This window comes from Amphimedon queenslandica, unplaced genomic scaffold (genome assembly GCF_000090795.2).
Source record: "Amphimedon queenslandica unplaced genomic scaffold, v1.1 AMPQUscaffold_13361, whole genome shotgun sequence".
In the NCBI taxonomy this organism is placed as follows: domain Eukaryota; kingdom Metazoa; phylum Porifera; class Demospongiae; order Haplosclerida; family Niphatidae; genus Amphimedon; species Amphimedon queenslandica.
The window spans coordinates 73066-90337 of record NW_003546403.1 but is presented as its reverse complement, the minus strand read 5'-3'; the positions used below and the strand labels follow the sequence as shown (position 1 = coordinate 90337).

General features: G+C 36.0%; 1 protein-coding gene across 1 annotated transcript in view; it reads right to left on the bottom strand.

The window, feature by feature from the left end:
* LOC100632625 (staphylococcal nuclease domain-containing protein 1-like) overlaps positions 1–17272 on the bottom strand; it is a 30878-nt gene that overhangs the window by 13329 nt on the left and 277 nt on the right. The window contains exons 2-26 of the mRNA XM_019997624.1: positions 16986–17156; positions 16806–16926; positions 16335–16416; positions 16197–16278; positions 15977–16052; positions 15809–15900; positions 15560–15718; positions 15271–15377; positions 15096–15198; positions 14610–14732; positions 12417–12592; positions 11915–12098; positions 11438–11506; positions 11307–11379; positions 10764–10972; positions 10180–10431; positions 8757–8814; positions 8208–8331; positions 7750–7819; positions 7376–7428; positions 7164–7218; positions 7000–7044; positions 6692–6736; positions 2484–2594; positions 93–137 (exon numbers count right to left, since the gene is read on the bottom strand). Coding sequence (XP_019853183.1) covers positions 93–137; positions 2484–2594; positions 6692–6736; positions 7000–7044; positions 7164–7218; positions 7376–7428; positions 7750–7819; positions 8208–8331; positions 8757–8814; positions 10180–10431; positions 10764–10972; positions 11307–11379; positions 11438–11506; positions 11915–12098; positions 12417–12592; positions 14610–14732; positions 15096–15198; positions 15271–15377; positions 15560–15718; positions 15809–15900; positions 15977–16052; positions 16197–16278; positions 16335–16416; positions 16806–16926; positions 16986–17156 — 2685 coding nt within the window. The remainder of the gene's footprint in view (positions 1–92; positions 138–2483; positions 2595–6691; positions 6737–6999; positions 7045–7163; positions 7219–7375; positions 7429–7749; positions 7820–8207; positions 8332–8756; positions 8815–10179; positions 10432–10763; positions 10973–11306; positions 11380–11437; positions 11507–11914; positions 12099–12416; positions 12593–14609; positions 14733–15095; positions 15199–15270; positions 15378–15559; positions 15719–15808; positions 15901–15976; positions 16053–16196; positions 16279–16334; positions 16417–16805; positions 16927–16985; positions 17157–17272) is intronic.

Genomic DNA, 17272 nt, shown 5'->3' with positions numbered 1-17272 from the left:
AAATATGAGATGCAGCCAAATTACTAACAAATTAGTTGCCAGGGAGACAGAGATGGAGGCATGCTACTAATAGCAATTGGTTGCCAACTTACGTGACTCTTCCTTGCTCTATCCTCAGCCTCAATGTAACGAGTGATCTTAGGAGAGAGAGAGAGGGGGGGGAGAGAGAGAGGGGGGGAGAGAGAGAAAGGCAGAGAAGGGAGAGAGAGAATTAAAAATGGGTAAGGGTAAAATGAAGCAATATAAATGTCAAATACAGTCATTTTCATTATTTATCAAATGACTCACATTTTATCATACATGTCCATGTACATGTACATACATGTACATGTACATGGACATTATGTGGTCTTGGTGATACAAATTAAGAATGGACACAAAGTATGAACAAATATATACAAACAACAGAAATTGGACAAATTAGTCAATTAGGAAAAACTACAAATGACACACACATTCCTTTTGAAACAGAGGGAAAGTGTGCCAAAAAATCCTCACACGTCATCAAATGTGTACACACACACATGTACATGTACATGTATACGTACATTCACACACGAATCGACATTACCATATGAGCCACGTACCATATTACTTGCATGATGCATGTAATAAAATAATAACAATGATGCAAACACAAGGCAAGAACTAAAGCCCATTTGTGTTCACTTTATGTCCTCATTTTCTAACCATAACTTTTGACTTGGTGGTTCTATTATAATAATACACATACCAATGCATTCTTCTCTTTCCTCTGCAGCTATTGTGATACACTAAAGAAGTAGCTGTAGGCTTTTAGCTTACAGTTAGTTGTATAAGCCATACAGAAAGTCCAGCTATACAGTACATGTACATGTACTTTCCACAATATTGTATTGTGTCAATTGATGTAGGAGTCTAGCTGTTAAAGGCAATGGACTTTAAATGTGTAGTGTACATAAAGAGAGAGGGGGGAGAGAGAGAGGGAGAGAGAGAGAGAGAGAGAGAGAAGTAGGAGAGAAAGTTCCATTAAAGTGCATAGTAGGAGGATGAGAGAGATGGAGAGGGAGGGAGGGAAATAACGACTAAATAAGGAGTGGAGTACAGGATCGGGAGAGGGGGAGTAATTGAAAACAGGGAGGAGAGGCTGGGAGAGAGTGAGGGAGAGTTAAAGGCATGTGCATTGACCAGTACTCGCGCTAATAAAGTAAGTAATTGGATAATAATTGTGGACAATAAACACGGAGGATTTAAATAATCATTAATAGATATATTGTAGCAATTACGCGCTTCAAATTGTAATTCCTAGAATCAGTTAAAACACTCAGTGAGTCTTAATGGTGATATAAAATAAACATAATAAAACAGAGACCAAGAGGAGTTTACAACAAACTTATATCCAATCAAAACCAAGTCAGAATAGATCATAAATAGCATATCCTTTTTGCTTAGCAAAACCAAGTCTAGTACAAAAATAATTAAGTCTTGATTGTGGTTACATGAATAGAGCTGCAGGTGTCACTCTGCACTGAAGAAATTAAAACTGTTTTCCAGGGGAATTTTCTTTATTTATTTCCTGGCTTGACTCTTCAAAGTGAAAAGGAGTGATTTAACTCACCACCAATGATTGGACATGCTGCAGAATCAGTACAAAAACCTGCTTCTTAGCACCTGCCCTCCCTCTCCCCCAGACAACAAACATCTCCATACGTGTGCATACATCCAGTAGATGAAAGGAAACCCGATGCAATGATGAAAGCTCTCGAGCGGCAACACACATTACAAAAGGTCGGGGCTAATCAAAGGTCAGTCATAACAGAGAAGAGTGTGACAGGAGGTGAGAAGGAGATAATTGAGAGCAAATGAAAGAGAACGGATCACGTACACACACGTATACCATCCAGTCATTAACTAATTACCTAATTACTTATCAGGCTGGCATTAATACATTACATCATTCACAAAAATAGCACACACACACACACACAGAGACAAAAGTCCCTTCCATCAAATATTCCCACCCCCCCCCCCCACCGATCCATTTTACGGTCAGCAAATATGTCGCATATTTAATTTGAAAATTAAATAAACAAAAGGAACAGACACCACACAGACGAGTACACAGTAATAGATAGCTGATTAGAATACACTCAATACATACCAGTATGAGCCAATAATGTAATATTACTAATGAAAATCAAGTTAGCACTTCCTTTCATTGGAACATGCAGATACATAGAAGTGTGGACTATGCACATGCATACATGTATATAGTGTACGTGGACATGTGCTTGCTATGTGACCAATGCCTGGTTATGTATTGATTCAGGGGATTTATCAAAGGGATGAAGTAATTACTCACATAAGGTTGGGAAAGAATTAAAACTTAATTACAAGTACAAAAACTTGCATGTGAGGTTCGTAACTTCGTATAATTTCATTACAAAATTTGCTAATTTTATTGAAAATTTAATGGGTTGTTGTACTTATTTTTTCCGGCTTACCAGCGACTGTAGCTTCCTGTCTTTTCGTCTTGTCACAGAAGCCAGTCCATCTTCTACCAGTTTCTCTCCTATGTCTTGATCAGATTGAGCCGACTTCAATGTTACATAGTCCTGCAGAATATATAACATTTTTATAATAATAATAATAATGTAATAAAAATAAGAAACAATGACAAAAATGAAAAAAGTCAACTTTTTCTCTTCATCAACTGCATGATTACAATACTTAAAAAATAAATTCTGATATCTTTTGGTGGTCAGGTGTAGCTCTTTTAATACAGTCATTTGCAATCACATTTGTACATGTACACCCATACAGTCAAACCTAAAACAGACACATACATATGACTCGCAACCACTATCCTTTATATGGAGGTGTCCTTAAATCGGAGGTTATACCCCAAACTCATCAGGCCAGAAAATCTGTCATTTTCTATTTCTCTTGATGAGCGTTAATTAGAAAGTCCATTGGGTGGACTATGTTTATCTGTTGGAGGTTAATTTGTACACATGCAGATGTGTGGGGGACAGTAAAAGTCCTCTGTTATAGAAAGGTTCCACTATATAGAGGTTCTTTTATACACTACCCAATGGCCTTATGACCAGGACAATAGCAGCTGTACGCTATAAAGAGGTGTCCACTAATAGGGGGTTTATCCAGAGAGATTTGACTACATACAAAACATCATTATGATTATTATTGAGTCCAAAGTCTCGTTGATTAAGTTTTGGCCAATACGTGCATGAACACGAAAATGAACATCAAATGAGTCAATTTCATTATAAAGATAACGGGGCTTTCGTCCAAAAGAAGCCTCAAAATGAAACAAATCAATCATAACTTGCTAAGCTAGTTTTGGCATTATTTGCACACTGATGCTTCACAAAAACATCTTTTCTTTTCCTCTCTCTCTCCCTCCCTTCCTCTCTCTCTCTCTCTCTCTCTCTCTCTCTCTCTCTCTCTCTCTCTCTCTCTCTCTCTTTACAGTTCATTAGGCATAAAAATGAAGTTGTGGGAGAAACAATTAAATCTTAACAAGCATATAATCAACAAAAAGGGACCAATTCTACCTCCTGCCAAGTAAAGTATGATAAACAGGAGCTACACCCGTTGGTACAAGTATAAGGACAGCCAATGTGTGCTGCATATCCGGTTTATACATGTACATATGCTTATACATGTACATGTGCTCATACATGTACATGTATATATTATGCTCATACATGTACATGCTCATACATGCATGTACATGTACATGTACATATGCTTATACATGTACATGTACATATGCTTATACATGTACATGTACATATGCTTATACATGTACATGTACATATGCTTATACATGTACATGTACATATGCTTATACATGTACATCCAATGAATCGTAACTATAATCAGTTCACAAACGTACAGTAAAGCATGCATGACCCTAATATTTGAATGCTTCATTCATGCATTGACGATTATAAGTATTTTTAAAAAGGTGTAAAAATTCGAAAAATGTTTTATGTAATCGTTGAATTTTGTTACCCGCCGATTTATGGACACACACCATTATACACAATGGTATCCACTTGATGCCAATATTATACATGAATGCAAGAGGAAGCATGATTTAATATGCTACACAGACACTAGCAGACATTTCATATTATATAACGGACACTTGATATCAAATAAGGGCCTTTGACATATTAAATAATCATGACTCTCCCCACGCACAGAAGAAGTAAAGGTCACCGCATAGTCGCTAAAAATTAAATATCAAATCAAGCCTTTCAAAAGCAGCGCAAATAAAGGCACGCTTTCAGACAGGACCGGGCATACGCAGACGACTCCCAATCACGATCTCACTTGCAATTATAATTGAAATATTCCGTCAATAATGTAAATTTAAAAGCGTACGATGTACAACACTGCAATTCCTTCAATCCCTTCATCAACATGAGGGATAATGGTTCAACAACAGGCCTTAATAGGGAGAGTGTATTTACATTAAGAGCGAAAGCTGCAAATTCTTTACAGTTAAGTATTTTGATGAGTGTTTGTGATAATACCATATAAGGAGCGAAAGACACAAACAGGCATGAGATGCTTTGAATAATAAATTTCAATAAAGTATGGTGTGATAAACAATGGGAGTATGGGTCACACTGAGGATTGACTAACAGTAAGTAACAGGAATGAGGGTCAAAGTCAAGATAGAGCCTATGGCTTCTAACTAATGAACACGCTGTGTATTACTCAGAGTTAACCAATGGTAAGTGTGATGCTTTAATGATTAAACTGACAATTATTAGAATAAGAGGAGAGAGAGAGAGAGAGAGAGAACTCATTAAAGTCATTGATTGACTGACTGATACACGGTTAACCCTGCTGTTGCGACCACTCTAAAATAAGGACTCCCCTGCAGACACTGTAGTTGCAATCCCAATGCAATATAAAAGTGCATTAATGATATTAGGTCTCAGAACTGTATCATTGGGTCCCAAGGTGACCGTCCAGAACAAATACGTTAGTCCAGATTTCTTGAGAAACCCGTTAAAAAGTTAAAGAGAATAAGCTACGTAGTAGCAGATGCATAACTTTACATACAATTGAATGGAACGCTCGGGTTAGAGGGCTCAATTTACACAGAAGACAAACAAAGACACAAACCATTCACACACTTATATCACATATTCAAAATACCATACAAGAACAGCATAACTGAAACACTTATAAAGCCCCCACCCACATACCAAGACAGAAACAATATCAGTCTTAACAAACAAAATTATGAACAACAACACGTATAGAATGGAAAACACCTGGACAGTGTATGTATAATGGGATTACTGAGCTTATTGCATTAATTTTCCTTACTCAATGGATAATGAGAGAAAATTTGATAAAGGAGGCACAAAATGAGGGCTTGGTCCTACTCAATTAGTGGAATGTTTGAAAACACCAAATATAGGAAGGGACAGTGGTTAGCTCTCATACCAGCAGATGAGTGTGAAGGGAAAGCAAAGTGTGTACATGTACAGACTAATGACAAAATGATTATAATTAGTTAGAATAAGAAAGAAAGAGAGGGAGAGAGAGAGAGAGTGAGAGAAAAGCATGACACAAGTGTGTGTATGTGTATACTTGTTAATAAGCCATAAAAAGATAAGAATCTAACATCAACTTTAATCATGTCAGACAATAATGACTAAATGTTGGTACACACACGTGCAATATTTAATGCAAATATAACGAGAAACTGATGCAGCAACTAGAGAGAAAGAAAAACAAAAACAACCATTGTATAACAATTGTAATCATGAAACTTACAGTCTGAACACTACTCTTACGACATTGAAGGATCATTAAAATACATGTACATGTACATATGAGGCTTCTATATACCATAACCAGAACCCCATTAGTATTAGTTCCACTCACAACATACACAACTAAAAGCCAAGCAAGGGCCGATACTATGGTAACGCACCATAGTAACGCATACTTTACCGACACATGTACTTTATGCTAACGAGGTGAGAGGGAACGTAGCAAGACATGTACAGGCCACGGGACAGTTGAGTAATACCTGGTAATAAGGAAAAACTAGTCAAAACAATGACAGGGATATTAGGTTACTGCAGCTGTCAATCCTCAATATTGTGGAGGAGGTCCAAAACGAGAGGCAGTTAAAAGGATTTCAAAAACTAGCTCAAACATGAGACATACTTGTAAAGGCACATGACATGAAACAGAGATACATACAAGTCCCAGCATTGGCGAGATAATGAATTAACACACCCAAATAGAGACTACATCAAAATGAACATATGATATATGTACACATGTACTGTCATTCCTTCATGAGCAAGCTCTCTCAGATGGGAGTGTTTAATAAACTATGTGTACATAAATACTGTATGCTTTATGTTCTATATAATATATACAGCATATGTATTTTATGTATAAGGAGAATTAAACAATAAAAAAACTGCCTAGACTTTGATAATAGCCTGTACATATATGTAGGAGTAATTGATTATAAAATGGCTATATGATAAATAAATGGTGTACATGTACATGTGTATTAAATGGTGGCGTGTACTATATTGCTGAGAGAGAGCTTCATAATTTCATTATGACCAGTTTAATGGGTTAATTATTCTACAGCTGCAGAATCAGGGAAACACAATCTCTTTGTTCAACATGTACTTACCATTCCCTGTAACTTGTACTCTACATTCAATAGAGTAGTCTGATCCTATGTAAGGAGGAAATACAATGTAGTTTTATGCATGTAAGATTCTTGTATTGTATTATTAAGGCCACTGTACGCCATTAAACTTGTTTCATGAAACATCTTTTATACAGGAGTCAATGGAGCTTAAAACATATTTTTATGAAGTTTAAAAATTTCAACTTTATGGAACATGTTTCAAGCTCCATTGACTCCTGTATAAAAGATGCTTCATGAATCAAAGTTTCATGGTGTACGGCGGCCTTAATAATTAATTATATACTTACCACTTCATTTTGAAATACACTCATTGCTTCTTGTGCCCATTCATCCTATAGTAGACACCAAAGAGCACATTAACAAGGAGGCGGTGGAGAAAAATAATTAATTTCAAAATACAAAAGAGATAATACATGTAATGGGATAGCATGAAATAATAAACTTAGCATACGTCAGAATGTAACTGGATACAAGCCAAGTGATACTCCTTTGCTAATGATGGCTGACTGAGAGGGAGAGAGAGAGGGAGAGAGAGAGGGGGGGAGAGAGAGGGAGGGAGAGAGAGAGGAAAAGAGAGAGAGAAGTAGAAAAAAGAAAGGGAAAGACATAACAATTAAGAAGAAGATAATGAAAAGGAGAGTACACTGTATATTGAATCATTACCTGGTGTAATTTGGTGGAAGTAATGCCAGTTTATCAGAAGATACACTCAATCTCTAGAAATAAGAGAAACAAGAGAAGGAGAGAGAGAGGGGGAGGGAGAGAGAGAGAGAGAGAGAGAGTGTGTGTGTGTGTGTAAGAGGAAAAGTAAGGAAGGAACAACAAACACATCACAACAAAAATATTGAACAAAAAAGTGCTCATGTATGCAGATAAGAATGTACAATGTACATGTACATGGACAAATACATGTTCACTAATATAAATATATTCGCATAAACAATAACAAAGTATTAAAAATAAAATATAAACTAATTAAATTATGCATCTCATGGCATGCAAAGATAGACAGACACCCCAAGGCAAAGGAGACTCACATTTCCAAAATCAACAAAAAGAACTTGAACTTCTTTGGGTGATACAACTTTCTCTATTAGACCTCTATACCTAATGCAGAAACACATGTACAATATGCACACGTACATACACTTTACATGTACATGAATGTAAAATGCAGCAAAGTGTACATGTACATGTAAACACTATATACATGCACATGTAACACTTACATGTACATACTTTAGATGCACATACACTTTAGATGTACATGTACATGTATGTAAGATACAGCAAAGAATACATGTAAATGTACATGTAAATGTACATGTACATGCACATGTATATATACATGTAAATGAGGCGTACTACATAGTAAGTGTGTATTCCAATTGAGAGCTCTAGTGATGATTCCATACAAAATAAAGAGTTGATGAATGACGATTAGTTACTGAATGTACATGTAAATGTTTTAATTACCATCACTTGCGGTCCTTACCAAAGTCCGTCGGTGAACTTTGCTGCGCAGAGGGAGCCTTTGCGAGGATTGAAAGAGCCGGCTAGAGGGGGCGTGGCCTCAAAGTCTGATCTAAGCTGCTTCATCATGGTTTCAAACTGAGGACCTGGAAAAGATGGAGAGAATTAAAATACAAAAAAAAATTAAAAAGATATGACATGTACATGCACTTGTAACCATTAACATGAAATTGAAAATTTAACATACAATACATGTACATGTACATACATGTAGTACATGTACTTGTACATGAAATCAAAGACGGATTCCTGTGAAATACAGTGTACATTCATGTCTGATATCAGTCAATTATTAGCTTTGAAAACAATCAAATACCATCAGGTTCAGTGCTGCCTTTAAAGTGAATAAACAAACAGACACACCTTCTAATTCAATCAAGTCATATTTCACTGATACACAATTGATTATATGTTTGCACACAATACACGCAATAATGTACACATACATGTACATGTACATGCAGTACATGTAGAATTAGTAAATGAGAAAGAGAGAGAGGGGGAAGAGTACCTTTGTCAACATCTTGAGCCCAGAAATGAGTTCCACTCTCAATTTCAGTCACAATAACCTGTCAAGATTAAAAAATTCATGTACATAAATGATATACATAATGCAAATACATGTAGTTTCTTTAAAATAATATAATTATTCACTGTGATCAATTTACATAAAATTTTTGATGCATATTGTTCTTAAGTTGTGTAGAAATTTTGAGCTGATTGTGATCAAAATTGGATTCTTGAACCTGCTCAAAATTTGGACCAGTACTATTATAGTAAACTGGGTGTTTCAATAAAATTGACTAAAAGAAAATTTTAGATTTTTATAATTTTTTCTGATGCATATACATGTACTTATGTTGTGCAGAAAGTTTGAGCTGACTCCAATCAAAATTGGAATTTTTACAAATTTTTTAAGTTGCTCAAAAATGGAGTCGAAGTCCCTGTACTATAGTACAGGAATGTTGGCCGAATTTCACCAAAAATAAAAAGGTGAGAATTTTTTATTTTTATAATTTTTCCCAATACATATACATGCACTTATGTTGTGCAGAAAGTTTGAGCTGATTCTAAAATAAATTGAATTTTTTATGAATTTTTAAAGTTGCTCCAAAATCGGGCCAAAATCCCTGTACAGAGACTTTGGTCAAATTTTGTCAAAAATAAAAAGTAGATATTTCTTTAATTTTTATAGTTTTTTCTGATGCATATACATGTACTTATGTTGTGCAGAAAGTTTGAGCTGATTCCGATCAAAATTAGAATTTTTACAAATTTTTAAAGTTGCTCAAAAATGGAGTCAAAGTCCTTGTACTATAGTACAGGAATGTTGGCCAAATTTCGCCAAAAATAAAAAGGTGAGAATTCTTTATTTTAATAATTTTTTCCCAATACATATACATGCACTTATGTTGTGCATAAAGTTTGAGCTGATTCTAAAATAAATTGAACTTTTTATGAATTTTTAAAGTTGCTCTAAGACTTTGGTGAAATTTTGTCAAAAATAAAAAGTAGATATTTCTTTAATTTTTATAGTTTTTTTTATGTACATACATGCATGTACATCTACTTATGTTGCATAGAATCTTTGAACTGATTCCAATCAAAATTAATTTTTTGAAAATTTAAAGTTGCTCAAAAATCCTTCCTTCACGAATATTATTTAAATACCCAATTACACCCAATTAATTTCATGTTCTCAGAATAATAAAATGATTCCACATAATTTTCACTACAATAAAACAGCTAGGGTATATAGTACATAGGGAAAAAGAATACATTTGCATTTTGCAACAATAAGCACTAGCTGTTATATTTCACACTGTTACTTTACAGCACTGTTTAATCTCACTACATTTACATACTGAGGAAAATGCACACAATTATAGCCATTATAAATATACATGTACATGTAATTACACATTGATGATTACTTTTCTATAGTCCACTTTACGATCGGCAGGTTGTACTTTATTCCCTCCATTATTATCAGTTGCTTTAGAGTCTCCACCGGCTGGCTCCACCTCCAGCCCCTCCTCCTCTTCCTCATCCTCCTCCTTCACCACAGGCTCAGTGTATCCTTCCCATGTTCTCTTCCGTCCTGCCCGTGCTGTTTCTTCAGCTCCGTACAGCTGACGGGAGTATTGAGAGCGTTCGGCCTGTCCTAAGACTTTACAGTATCCCTCCTGTAATGATGCAATTATTTTTTGATTGGATAACCCATTTAATTGTGTAGGGCCACCCATTAAAATTAAGTACAATTAATAGCATTCTAATATTATTGCTATAATCTCATTAAAATTAATGCTTTGTGATATATGTAAATTCTGGCCTGATATTAATTTTTGAGATATGAGCATCTCTTTTCTAAAATTAATTCCCAGTTTTTGTCATTAAATTTACTGACATTTTTGAATTTAAGAATAAAATATAACAGGGGCATTCAAAAATCAGCTTAAAATCACATTCACTCCCAATGCATTGCAAATCCCTCCAGTATTAATATATTATTACGTACTTCTACTAGTGATACAGCCAGGTTTCGTCCATCAACAAACATCCATCCGATAAAATTCCCACCTTTATCGCAGTTCTCCACTTCAACATCAACTTCTCTTTGCAGTATCAGCTCTTTGGTGAAGTTCATTGCCTCCTGTCCATACGGCTCTGCTGGCTGCTGCTGTCTTTGTTTGTCAGAATTGGTACCAGCCCTTGGACAACTAACACCTAAAAAGAGAATAAATATACATGTATTTTTTACAATAGAGTTGGACAATAATTCTGAATAATTATAATATTTTTGTGCCTCAATAATTAAAATTAATCAATAAGTTATGTCCCACAAAAATCGTGACAGACAATTATAGTAACTTTTTTGTTGTTTATAATATACAATTATAATAATCATGACATTAAGCAGTGCTTAAATTTCAGGCTAAAAATTTTTGTGGAAAGACTAAATTTTATACCAGCAATTATTGAGATAAATCATGAATTGCTGCCTAGCAGTCACTGCAAGTTTACACGTGATTCAGCAAACGGGAAAATTTGAGAGCCTTACCAGCTAGTATGAAATTAATGAGACAAGTGTCCTTTGGTAAGTATAGTTTCATTCGAGAGCCAGAGGCTACAAACTAAAGAGGATGGAGGAGGTAAACGAGTAAAAGAAAAGAACTTTTAGCAGTGACATACTTCAACAAGAGCAGTAGTGCGACCGGCCCTCTGTAAAAATGGAAGGAACTGTCGGGCCTTTGAAGGATCCTAAAATGAACAGAATAAATGCAATGAACAATATCGCTATCACAAGATGGAAACACCTTCTACTATATGTACATGTAGTAAAGGGTCTTTGGCTAAACTTCGTCAGAAAAATGACTAGATGATAATTCTCGATTTTTATAATTTTTTCTGATACATATACTTGTTTTTTTATGCTGTGTAAAAATTTGGAAAAATTCCAATCAAATTTGGATTTTTTTATGAATTTAAAGTTGCTCCAAATGCCACGTACTGCTTTTCAGCTCATGAAGCATGCTGTTTAGCTCACTTAGCAGGAAACCATGTTCTATCTCCTCTTCCTCCTTCTCCTTTTCTCCCTCCCTCTCCCTCTCTCTTCCTTTCTCCCTCCCTCCCTCTCCCTCCCTCCCTCTCCCTCTCTCCTCCACTCACTCCTGATATATCAGCTACACGATGCATTGATGTTTCCTTCTTTCCATGGACTCCTTTCTTGTTCTTGATAGCTCTGTTCTCAGCGCTCAACAGATCATCATAGTGAGACGAGCGCTGGTCATCGTTCCGTCCATGCTTGACGCAGGTTCCAAGTCCCTTGCTCACCAATGCTTCAGCAATGTTACTATTAATAGAATATGATACTAAATTTAGACACAAGGTAATAAATAAATACACATGTATAATGCAATTAGTGATTTTAAAATATAGAAGGCAATTGGTAAATATGCAATTTAATTTAAAATTCATTTTTATCTTTGAATTATAAAGGGAATTATTTTAAAGCTCAAATGAAGAGTTCTATGAGAAAAATAAAATATAAAAACCTGCTAATTAAGTCAATTCCTTACATAATTATATGCTACTGAAATTACTACAATTATCCAAATAACTTAATCTGAATAACTTATTAATGAACATGCACATGTACATGTAATCTTACACTCCTTCCCTGGTGACAGTACAGCATATCCTCTCGGGGAACTGATCCTGTGCTGGTTTCACGTAGTCCACGGCTACACTCACACGCTTCCCTATCAGTTTCTTACGGAGGAACTCTCGGGCCTCAAACATGAAGGGGACGTCATACAGCGGTCTTGGACGCTCTGATTTAGAACCCTGTGATATACACAATACACACAAATAAGAATTGACATTTTAAAGAACTTCAAAATTTTTAAAAATAAAATCCAAATATTTAAACATATAAAATGTACATGTACATGTATACGCACAAGAAAATTAAATAAAAATGGAGAATACTCTACAAGTCGTTTTTGGCGAAATATGGCCAAAGTCCCTGCACTAGTAAATTAAAAATAAAAAAAAACAAGGTTGAGTAGGGTCCCAAACGACTGACTATTCATACCAACAAGGATCCTACTCTCGTGACGTAAATTTCTACTCTACATTACAAGGTGATCCGTAATTCATTCCATAATAACATTTTCAATGTAATGTAGAGTAGAAATTGCGTCACGAGAGTAGGATTTTCGTTGGTATGGATAATCAGTTGTTTGGGATCTTTCCTACTTACTCCTTGTTTCCATTATTTTTGAAGAATTAGCTCTAGAATCCTACTCAATCTTGTTTCTTTATTAATTTTTTAGTACATTAGTAACGCGGTAGCATTACTAAGTAGGATTCACCCCCAAACAAAATGGCTGCCACGACTTTTGCAGCCTTGCTATTTGTACATGGTCTCGAGCTAAATTTCACCAAAATTGAAAAGGAGAGAATTCACCATTTTAAAATTTTCCCCTGACACATATACATGTTTTAATGTTATGTAGAAAGTTTGAGCTGATTGCAATCAAAATTGAATTTGTTACAAATTTTTAAAATTGTGCCAAAGTCCCTTGTTTTTTTGCATGTGGAACTAATGGGTTTTTGCTTGTCACAGATTTCGTGACAATGGAACCAATGGGTTTTTGCTTGTCACGGATTTCGTGACAATGGAACCAATGGGTTTTTGCTTGTCACGGATTTTGTGACAATGGAACCAATGGGTTTTTGCTTGTCACGGATTTTGTGACAATGGAACCAATGGGTTTTTGCTTGTCACGGATTTCGTGACAATGGAACCAATGGGTTTTTGCTTGTCACAGATTTCGTGACAATGGAACCAATGGGTTTTTGCTTGTCACGGATTTCGTGACAATGGAACCAATGGGTTTTTGCTTGTCACGAATTTCGTGACAATCGAACTAATGGGTTTTTGCTTGTCACGGATTTCGTGACAATGGAACCAATGGGTTTTTGCTTGTCACGGATTTCGTGACAATGGAACCAATGGGTTTTTGCTTGTCACGGATTTCGTGACAATGGAACTAATGGGTTTTTGCTTGTCACGGATTTCGTGACAATGGAACCAATGGGTTTTTGCTTGTCACAGATTTCGTGACAATGGAACCAATGGGTTTTTGCTTGTCACGGATTTCGTGACAATGGAACCAATGGGTTTTTGCTTGTCACGAATTTCGTGACAATGGAACCAATGGGTTTTTGCTTGTCACGGATTTCGTGACAATGGAACCAATGGGTTTTTGCTTGTCACGGATTTCGTGACAATGGAACCAATGGGTTTTTGCTTGTCACGGATTTCGTGACAATGGAACTAATGGGTTTTTGCTTGTCACGGATTTCGTGACAATGGAACCAATGGGTTTTTGCTTGTCACGGATTTCGTGACAATGGAACCAATGGGTTTTTGCTTGTCACGGATTTCGTGACAATGGAACCAATGGGTTTTTGCTTGTCACGGATTTCGTGACAATGGAACTAATGGGTTTTTGCTTGTCACGGATTTCGTGACAATGGAACTAATGGGTTTTTGCTTGTCACGGATTTCGTGACAATGGAACTAATGGGTTTTTGCTTGTCACGGATTTCGTGACAATGGAACTAATGGGTTTTTGCTTGCCACAATTTTGGAACAACTTTAAATATTCATAAAAAATCCAATTTTGATTGGAATCAGCTCAAACTTTCTACACAACATAAAAACATGTATAAGTATCAAAAAATGTAATTAAAACAGAGAGCCATTTTTGATGAAATATATCCACGTAAGTGACAAGTATATTTTAAAATTTTGACCATTAAAAGTATACATGCTACATAAATGTAGTGGCACCTGTTGCTGCTCAGATGAGTCTTCAGTTTTCCTTGGAGGACGAAAACTAGAGAAGAACACTTTCTGATACTGTCCTTTATCAGTCTTGAGGACTACAGCATCGGAATTAACAACCTCAACAACCTTTAGGAAAGGAATGGAGAGAGGGAAAGAATAAGAGAAGGAAGTGAAAATTAAAACATTATAATTAGCTCAAAACTACAAACATAAAACCACAAATGTACACACACACTCTACAAATAATCATAATAAGAAAGACATTTTAAAGGTATTGGCTATAACTATGGGTTCACCACAATCACAACATAATACACAATGTATTATTATGAATATGAAAGCAAAAATACTAATTAAGCTGGATCAGGAATAAACTATGTAATACAATTACATACATGTAATTCAATAATCCATTTCCCTAATACACAAGCCTCTATATACACAATACATTGCTCATGTAACAGGGCATTATGTTATCCATTCACTAACTTTTCCTGAGAAATTGTTTGAGGGCAAAGAAGCAGATGATGATGTAACTTGAGGCTTGGGCTGATAATCCTTCCAGTATCTTAACTTATTAGCCTTTGCTTGTCTAAACAGGAGAGGAGAGAGAGAGAGGGAGGGGAGAGAGAGAGAGATAAAGGAAAAAAGGAATTCCTTTTACTTTTCAGCTGCTCTCAGTTTGTCTCTATCTTTGGTGACCATTGACATTGACCAATCAACGCACCAGGCAAAGCCTTCCTGTAGCAATAACTCAGCAATGTTACCAGCCTAACAGAAGAAAAGGAGACGTTACTATTAGCAGTCATTGTGAAATCATAAGAAGATAACAAATTAACAATATTACAGACGAAAATGAATATTGATTGTGCAAAAACATAGTCCCTACAAAGTACTTGCAAATTAACACCAATTACTACTGGACGTGTGTACAATAAGTACTGAGAGCTCACTGGGTGTATGATGGTGGCAAGTACAATATTCTGACTGCTGACTCCTTCAATGAGTAGCTTAACGTCACGCTGAAGGAGACGGGAATCGGTAAAGAACTTGGCTTGCTCTGCAAAAGGCTCTGGAACTTCTTTGTCACCGTCTCTTTTAAAGGAAGGAGACTGAGAGAGAGATGAGAGAGAAAGAGAAGAGTCACACACATGTACACAAGTCCATGTCCTATCTGAGACTAAAAAAAGAAGGTAGGGTACCTTTATTCCAGTCATAGCTACCGTCAATACATCAAACGAGGGAATGACAATAGCCCTCACAGTACAAGCATCACGTACATGCTCAATGACAGCTGAAGAGAGCAAGAGAACAATAGTGGAGGGAAACAGGAGAAAGTTATAGGGTAAGAGCATATAGTTAGCCAATACCTTCCAGCTGTTTGCCGTGATACTTGTCAGCATATTGACGAACATTATCAACTGACCAGTTGACTTTCCTTACAGCCTAAGAGAGAGAGAGAGAGGGGGGATAAATAGGAGAGTAAAGGAGAGAAGGTAGATAAATGTTCATGTAACATCAAAGAATAAAAGAGAAGGAAAAAAGAAATATATGTACATGTACATGTACAATGTGTGATATACTACTCACATCATTTGAGTGTGCCTTTGTCCATTTCCCCTTTCCATTGACTTTGGCATCACTTTCAAGTTGTATTAACTTGGTCAGTTCCCTAACAAAGGATCACTACTACTCACACACACACAAGAGCATTAATCAGGCACTTACTCTGATGGTCGTACGTTGCTCTGTCTCACTTCAACCAGACCTTCAATCACCATTAGCTCAGCGACATTAACCTTCTCTCCATCTACCATGATACAATAAGCAACAAGTCAATAAACACATACAAATAATTGTACAACTAAACATAAAATTACATGTACATGTACATTAAACCTATTTACAAAGACCAAATAAGCTTTAATAGGTACATACATGTACATGCACAATGCATGTACATGTATCATATGTACATAATACAATAATGAATCATATGTACATGTACATGTACATACAACCCAAAATTAAAAATTTGCTCATCTTTGTGTCAGCTTCAAAGCACTATTAGCATGAAGAGGTTAGATAGCCCATGCAGTTACATCAACTGTAAATCAAGCTAGGCCGTGCCATATATGTGACACATTGTGTATGTATAACAGCATCTTAATGATACTGTAATGCATATATACATTGTACCTTTGTTTGTCCAAATGATCCCGTATTCTCTCCCACTGCTGGTTTTGTGATCAATCGCAAACTGAACTTCTTTTCCAATCAAAAGCTTACGAAGAAACTCCCTGGAATGCCACGCAAACGGCTGGAGAAAAAAGGAATTAATATGAGTTGTATTTTTCAAAAAAAATAATATCTACTTACTTCATCTTTAGTATCGGAGGTACTAGTCTCAGCAGAGGCACCTTCTCCTCCTCCTCCTCTTCCCATTCTACCCAGTTTAGGTGCAGTTATATACGAGAGAGCTAGAGTTCTCTCGGGTGGAGGGCCTCCTCTTGGCTGTCCTCGAATAACTACCATATCACCCGAAAGAACCTAGGAGAGGGGAAAGAGGGAGGGGAGAGAGAGAAAGCTAAGCTCAAATTTTTATACAACATAATAAACATGCATCAGGAAAAAAATATAAAAATGATGAAAATTTTTTGAAAGGT